Raw genomic sequence first — 8127 nt, 5'->3', positions numbered from 1 at the left:
AATTAGGAAATGGTAATTGTACAAAGAACATATTTATAAGGGTTTGGAGTGGCATTATGATCACGAATAGTTATTAGATGCATCACTTCCTTGTCTTGGAATATTCAGGAAAAAATCATAATAATAAAGAGCATAATTAACAAAAAGCTGGAACCACCACTGAAAGTATGTACATCAAATATCCCAAAAGAATGAAAATGAAACAAAATATTGAGGCTAAGAAACCAATGAAAATAAGAAACTACTTCTCCATGTGTAGAAATTATACATATTAATCAATCTCCAGAAAGAGCAACTGAAATTAACTCCAAATACCAGTAATTTTTATAGTAGATTTAAATGCCAAAATCTCTTTGAAGCCAAAAAATATCACGATCTGCTCCATGCATCACCTAATTCAGTTCACTATCTTTATCGACAAAATCCATATACGAAAACTGCTTCTGCACCTATTAAAGAACGCTACCAATCATAAACAAAACAGGAAATCAACCCAAGAACAGAGAACCAAGAAACTACTACAAGCAAAGCCATTATAACTATATCAAGCTTAAATAAACAAAGCCTTTCAAATAATTAATTAGATGAAGATTAAAGAAAATCAGAGATTACTAACCAGCGGTTGAATATACTCTTTACAATTACCATCCTCGCTCTTCTGCAACCAAACATGCTCAAACGGTTGGTTCACATTATTAACAAAGATTTTGAACTCCTGTTGAGGTCTCAGAATCGACGGTATATGAAATGGAATCTTCGGTTTCGTCACAGTGATCTTATCCTTCGTCGCCACCTTAATGCCGGGGGATGAATTAGAATCCTGCCCACTCGGAAACTGACTCGCCCCCTTCTTTTTCTTCCCACACACTAACTGAAACCCATCATCCACAACCGAAGTCGCATTCGTCACCCTCCCATCATCCAGCAAACTCTGAGCAAGAGAAAGAGAGAGGCCGTGAGAAAAAAAAACAAGAACAAAATTAACCCAAAACTCAACACTCCAAACATACATATATGCATATATAAAATAGAGAGAGCCGAGAGTGCCGGGGGTCACAGAAGAAAACTATATATATTCCTGAATATATATGTGCAGAGGGAAATCGGAAGAGTCGAAAAAAACTGAGAAAAAAAATTAAAATCAAGAGTTGAGGGAGGGAAAATATACCTTGTGCTAACTGAGGGATGGAGAAATGTGAGTGGGTTTGGGGGTTTCGACGTTTGGGTTTGGGTTTGGGGGTTTCTGCGTTTGGGTTTTCTGAAAGTAAAAAAGGGAAAGTGACAAAAAGTCTACCAAAGGATGCGAGAAGCTAGTGATAGAAGCCATAGTCATTGACCCCGATTCTTTAAGAAAACAAATATCTGGGGTTTGAGTTCCTAAAAATGACACAATAAATTTAGAAATCATACTAAGAAAGCATGGGAAGAAGAATATATAAGAGGATACGAATGTGGTAGAGGAAAATAACTTACCTTAGATAGATCATTCCAAAAAATGTTGCTAAACCTTCCACTGAAAGAAAAGAAATAAAAAGAAAAACAGACTAGTAGCAATTGGATTTATGGCAGCAGATTAGAAGGAGAGAAAATTTGGGAAGAGAAAAGAATAAAGAGAAGGAACAAGCAGAGAACACACGTGAATTGGAAAATTTTGTCTGAAAAGGGATAACTGGATTTAGAAAGCCCGCCATTTATTTGAAGTCTTATTTTACTTTACCGCTTTTTACAATTCTTATTATAATACTTTTTCATTAGTGTTATAATGATGTGCTGTGGAATACCCATTTTGGTGTAGTGTCTAGCCAAAATTCACAATTTGAGCACTTTGCATACAACTTTTTCTCTTGCAGTCGCTGCAAAACTAGATCTAAGTGCACCGCATATTCTTCCTTATTCCTTGAATATAGAAGAATGTCATCTATGAATACGATAACAAACTTATCCAAGTACTCACAGAACTAACTATTCATCAAATCCAAGAACGCTGTAGGGACATTAGTGAGTCAAAAGAACATAACTATGAACTCATAATGGTCGTAACAAGTTCAAAAAAATATCTTTGGGATGTCTATCTATGCGCTCAGACTATAATCTCAATATCGGAGTCAGTTTCCTCGTCCTCCTCCAGGTCCTCCTCGGGATCCTCCTCAGGATCCTCCTTGATAACTTCTCCGTCTTGTGCCGCAGATATGGCTGCATTCTTCGCTGTTGCCTCCTGAAGACAACCTTCCGAACTTGTTACGACCATTATGAGTTTATAGTAATGTCCTTTGGACTCACCAACGCCCCTGCAACGTTCATGAATTTGATGAATAGGGTGTTCTGCGAATACTTGGATAAGTTTGTTATTGTATTCATAGACGACATTCTTATATATTCAAAGAATAAGGATGAGCATGCAGTACACTTAGAACTAGTTTTGCAGCGGCTACAAGAGAAAAAGATGTATGCAAAGTTCTCAAAATGTGAATTTTGGTTGGAAAAAGTGGTGTCAGGAGAAGGAATTTCAGTAGACCCAGCCAAGATTGAAATAGTGAATCAATGGAGAGCTTCGAAGAATGCACATGAAGTTTGAAGTTTCCTAGGTTAGCAAATTATTATCGGCGGCTTGTGGAGAGCTTTTCCAAAATTGCCACACCAATAACTGCTCTTACTCGTACGGATGTTAAATTTGAATGGAAAGATAAGTAATACCTTCAAAGAAAGAAAAAAAAAATAGAATGGATTAACATGAACTTTTAAACTATGACGATCATGGCTGATTGGCTCCCCTCAACCACACTTCATTTTTTTTTTCATATGGGATCCATGTTGCTATTGGTTCACAACTATCTTTTTCTATGTCGCTAGGTGTTTGGAGACCAGAAACCTTGCAAAGATCGAAAACTTGAAGCAAATTAAAAAACCCCATGGTTCAATTTCTCATTGCTAATTACTTCAAATTCAACATAGGCTTGCTTATTTTTATCTAGCAACCTCTTAAAGACTTCGAAAGTAAGTTACATGAACTCAGTGTATCAAATAACTTCCAATCTCATAAATAGCCCAGGGTAAAAAATGATCCAAAATCAGTAGCAAAAATGAGGAAACAAAACTTAGAATTTACTTGCCTTGTGATTCGTATAGCCAGCAAATGCGATTGCAAAATTAAAGCCTTATGTTTCAAAACCATAAAAGTAAAAAGATATAATAGAAAGAAAAGAAAAGAAATAAAAAAATCTTATGCATCTAAAACACATGTCATAATTGATATAGAAACATGGTTTTGGGAAATTACAGAATTATCCCTGCATAAGAAAGCTTAGAGCACTCACAATGAATGTTCTACTCCAATTTTTAAAATACCTTTCCAAAACACACATTTTTCTATTTTACCTCTAAGTTTTACATTATATCATACATCAATTTCTCTATATATTTCTCTACATCATTTAAATATTATATATTTAAACATATTTTATTAATTAAAGTAAAATAAAATAATTGAAAAAGAAAAAAAAAATATATATATACTAAATGGGAGAGAGAAAGCTTATAAAGAAAAATAATAATATTAAAATATTATTAAAAAGATATGTAAATGTAGATATGAATTAATTGGAGTTTGTGCATAGCTATTATAAATATGTGTAAAGGAGTTGATGGAAGATATTTTTGTGAATTTTAGCTAAATATTATAGAGAAAGTGTATTACAAAATACATCACCAAAATATATTTTTTTTATAATTTACCTCAAATTTTTACATTATACCATACATCAGCCTCTCTATTTTTTCTATATATCATTTAAATATTATATTTTTAAAATATATTTTATTCATTTTAAGAAATAAAATAATTAAATATAATAGTATCATACTCATATATACACATAAGTATATAAAAGTAAAAAAAATTATTATAACTATTCATGTAAAAAAAAATATAAATTTACATCGCCTATTCGAAGACTATTTAAACATTTTTTCTCTATTATAAAGAATTGAGAGTGCTCTTGTGAATACTTTTTCTCTTGCTATATTATTAAGCCGTAGATGTTTAAGGAATAAATTCATATGAAAAGACCATGTGTGGTGATCCAAATTCCTATGCAAAAGATCGACTGAGAACACTAGCCTAAAATCAAATTGAGAATTATATTATCAAGACGCTCACAAACTATATAAATAAGAATTAGTGCCTCAATTCTCAAGAATCTTGAAATTGTGAACCTCCAGTGACTGCTACTAGCTTATATGCCTCAATGATACCAATAAAGGCTGTTTTCTGCAAATTATCCTTCTCATCATCACTACCCCTCAACAAGAATGATATATTTGTATTATGATGCAGAACCCATTGCTTGTAAAGACAATCTATGGCAATGACTTGTCAAAGAGAAGCCGAAACTTCACTCGCCTTTTCACACTGCCCATGCGATCATACCCAATGCCAATTTTGCTATGCATCAATTTAATGGCTAAGTCTACATTGCCTGTCTTTCTCAGTGCATTGATTAAACAAGTACGAATTTTCCCTGGTATTTCTCTACCCCTATCAACAATGCCATCGGCCAATTTGCAAGCTTCCTTGATGCGACCGGCTTTGCACAATGCATTGATCATATCTTCAAAAGCAGTTTCTGGAATTATGCCCATTGGTGCTAACTCATCCAGAATCTTGCAAGCCCTGGCAACCTTTCCTGAGAGACATAACCCTATAGAAAGAGTCCTGAATGCTGCTGCTGTTGGTGTAATACCCTTGTCAATCATCATGTGCCATAGTTTCAACGCCTCTTCATTCTTGTGCTTCTTAAACAGTCCATCAATAAGTATAGTGTATGTATAAACTGTCTGATCACAACCCTCATCTTCCATTCTTTCAAAGAGGATTAATGCATCATCAGTGTCCCCACACTTGGCTAGGGCATCAATAAGGGCATTATAACAATATGAATCCCTTGAGCATCCCTTATCAACCATCTCTTCAAAAAGTCTCTGAGCTTCATTTACTCTCCCTGCCTTTCCAAGACCATCAATCAGACTGGAATAAAACATAGAATTTACTGTCATTCCCTGATCTTTGCAAAACTCGAAATACTCCATAGCTTCCTCAAGTTTCCCATTCTTACATAATCCACTGATGACAACCCCATAAGTGACCTCATCTGGTTCAAAGCCATCACTTTCCATCCTCTTAAAGAGCTTTATTGCCTCTGTCATGCTCCCACTTTTTGCATAAGAATCAATTAGAGCTGTATAGACAGCTACATTTGCTTTGCAACCCTTCTGAACCATATTGTTGAAAACAACATACCCTTCCATACATTTCCCAATTTTACACAGCCCACTGATCACTAGACTATAAGCATGGGATGGAATTTCTAGTCCCTTCTCTTCCATTTCCTGGTAAAGACCCAAACAAGAATCAAAATCTTCTTTTGTGTAACAAACTTGGATCAAACTCATGTAAGTAATCTTATCAGGTTGTAAATTCTTAGCCTCCATAGCTCGAAACTTCTCCAAAGCTTTCTGGGTGTTCCCTACTCTACAATACCCTTTAATGATAGTATTATAAGTCACAATGTCTGGTGTAACTTTCCCATTTTCCATAACCTCAAAAACCCGCTCAGCTGATTCGATGAACATCGAATTCACCAAACCATTCATCAGAAAGTTGTACGTATACAAACTTGGTTCAATCCCATTCTCCTTCATTTGACGCCAAACCCACAACAACTCCTCAACCATACCAAGATTACCAAAACTCTTAATAAGTGAATTCGCCGCAGAAATAGTCATTAGAAAGCTCATTCCTTTGAGCTCAGAAAACACACGCCGAGTTGCATCAAACTCACCACATGACGATAAAAGATCAATCAAACAAACATAACATTCAAGTTTATGAGTGTACTTCTTTTGCTTACTAGACCAATCAAAGAAATGCAAAGCAATAACAGGCTTCTGACGAAGCTGGACTGATCTCAACACATAGGCAACAAAATTGGGGGATAGTTTAATCAAGAATGTTTTACAGAAAGAGTCCAGATTGGCCTCCATATTCAAAGACCCATCTAATAAATTGAGAATATGGGCAACCCACGGAGATGGTTCGAGGTCTCGTGAGCTAGAGACTACTTCAGATACATCATTAAGAGGTTCTACCCATTCGGGAGGGGGGAGAGAGGAGTTAGTGAAAACCCACCTGGGATTCGACTTGAAATTTGACGTTGGCTCCGAATTTGTGGCTTTTGATGAAGACCATCCGCCATTTTTGTACGGAGAAGAAGAGCTTGGTAGGGTAGGATGGGCTGCAGGGAAAGAGATGCGAAATCTGTAAAAGGCTCTTCTCATTAGAGCTTGAGCACTGTATGTATTCGTAGCTGCCTGATTTTTTGAACTTTGCTTAATGCTTCGCAAATATAACCTTTATTTTCCCCTCAAAATATATATATAACCTTTATTCATAGGGGAATTTTTTGCGGCATGAATAACAAGTTTACAAAATATTGCATTTATAATAATCCGACTGTGTTTCATGTTATTGAAGATCGTGATTTATCAAGGAGAGAAGCGGAGAAGTGGAATCCGACTGTGTTTGATGTTATTCAAGCAATTCATAATAATCCATCCCCCCATTCTTAATTAGGATGCATGTTATTATTGGTCCAGGCAACTAACTTCTAATTTCTGTTAAGTTTGTTGGTTCTATTTTTTACATGTAATACATTGCTATATAAAATTGTATTATTTCAGATATTCACTTATCGTGAAGAAGACCATGTATTATTCTCTAAAATTGTATCATTTTGAGAGGGACAGAAAGAAGAGTGTTGTAAAAGTTGTAAAGAGAATTGCACAAGGAAGAATCAATAATAGTGCTGCCCTTTGGATGTAGACTAGTAGCAAATTTGCTCTAGTTCGAACCAAGTAAATTCTAGTGTGTTGTTTACTGTTATTTGTTATTCATGTTTGATCTGATTTGGTCATTAAATTTGTATCTTGATTAAAGCTTCTGTTTTGTGGTGTTCTTTCTGATATACTTGGCACAACATTGCAGATATTATTTTGATTTGTAAAGATTTTTTTATAATTATTTTTTGTTTGCCCAAAAAATGCTAATGGTGTTGCTTATTCCTTGGCAAAATTGACACTTTTTTTTATTTGTTCAGTATATATTATATGTGGTGGCTTGGTCATTCTTACTACTTCATTATTATTCATGTTGATGCCTATAATTAATGATATTTCCTTGTCACTATTTTTTGTGTGTTTTTTTTCTAGTAGGTTTTGCTCTTAAGGGGTTTTAACTAAGCCAAATTTTCCTCAAAAAAAGAACAAAAAAAAAAAAAGAAATGGAAAAAAAGCAGAGTACAACTTAGGCTAGGACCTCATTTGGATTTAAATCCAGTGGAATGATCCCAGTGAGATTACAATAGTGAGCCCAAGAGGCTAAGTTATGGGTTGTTAATAAGTTACATTGTCTAGGAGCAAAACTAAGTGACACCCTAAGAACAATTTAGAAACGTCATGAATGGCAACCATGGCTATTCTACCTGGTATAGTTCCCGCAATGCATATGGTGAATGATCACTTTTCAATATCTTTCAAAAATGCAAAAGTTAAGACCTCTCCTAGCCCCAGACTGGACGCTAAGAAGGTAGCTTTCGCTACACCTAGGACAGGCAAGTTGTGAGAGATGGACATGGTAGCAACAAGTGAGACAATTCCATTGTGATCACAGCCAACAACTATATTCATAGTTAAGGAATCAAATCCTTTGGGGAGGCAACCAACACAAGGATCTAGGAGAGATATCCTTAGGTAGGAAAGTTTGAGCAAATAAATCATAGGATGCAAGCATATCTCTGCAGTAAACAATTGGGTCTAGTTGGTGATTGTGGTGCAAGATTTTGTTTATAGTTTTCCAGATGCTATCCATATTTATGGTGGCATAATAATTGGGAAATTTGACTATTGATGCATTAAATGGGGTACCATAGCAAAAATACCCTACCCACTGTATACATGTGTATTTAATCCTAATATTTGGATTAGTTCCAAAAATACCCTTCTCATTTGTTTTCCACTTTCTCTCTCTACTCTCTCGACTTTCTCTATTCTCAACCCGAAACCAAAATACCAAAA

At 35.1% G+C, this 8127-nt stretch overlaps 2 protein-coding genes across 2 annotated transcripts; both read right to left on the bottom strand.

The window, feature by feature from the left end:
• Positions 1 to 386: 386 nt before the first annotated feature.
• On the bottom strand, positions 387 to 1799 carry LOC133802450 (protein RRP6-like 2). Its single transcript, XM_062240759.1, has 2 exons — positions 617 to 1799; positions 387 to 443 (listed from the first exon to the last, which is right to left on the bottom strand). Exons 1-2 carry the CDS (start codon positions 1010 to 1012, stop codon positions 393 to 395), a joined length of 447 nt encoding a protein of 148 aa, XP_062096743.1. The 5' UTR covers positions 1013 to 1799; the 3' UTR covers positions 387 to 392.
• Positions 1800 to 3995: 2196 nt separating this feature from the next.
• Positions 3996 to 6609, bottom strand: LOC133801086 (pentatricopeptide repeat-containing protein At1g03560, mitochondrial). Its single transcript, XM_062239227.1, has one exon. It carries the CDS (start codon positions 6331 to 6333, stop codon positions 4357 to 4359), a length of 1977 nt encoding a protein of 658 aa, XP_062095211.1. The 5' UTR covers positions 6334 to 6609; the 3' UTR covers positions 3996 to 4356.
• Between the last annotated feature and the right edge of the window lie 1518 nt (positions 6610 to 8127).

Source organism: Humulus lupulus, chromosome 9 (genome assembly GCF_963169125.1).
Source record: "Humulus lupulus chromosome 9, drHumLupu1.1, whole genome shotgun sequence".
In the NCBI taxonomy this organism is placed as follows: domain Eukaryota; kingdom Viridiplantae; phylum Streptophyta; class Magnoliopsida; order Rosales; family Cannabaceae; genus Humulus; species Humulus lupulus.
This window is presented reverse-complemented; position numbering and strand designations above follow the sequence as displayed.

Coding starts and splice junctions, on each gene's coding strand:
- LOC133802450 (XM_062240759.1), bottom strand. CDS start 1,012: ATGTATGTTTGGAGTGTTGAGTTTTGGGTTAATTTTGTTCTTGTTTTT. Junction 444..616: donor AAGAGTATATTCAACCGCTG/GTTAGTAATCTC, acceptor TAATAGGTGCAG/AAGCAGTTTTCGTATATGGA.
- LOC133801086 (XM_062239227.1), bottom strand. CDS start 6,333: ATGAGAAGAGCCTTTTACAGATTTCGCATCTCTTTCCCTGCAGCCCAT.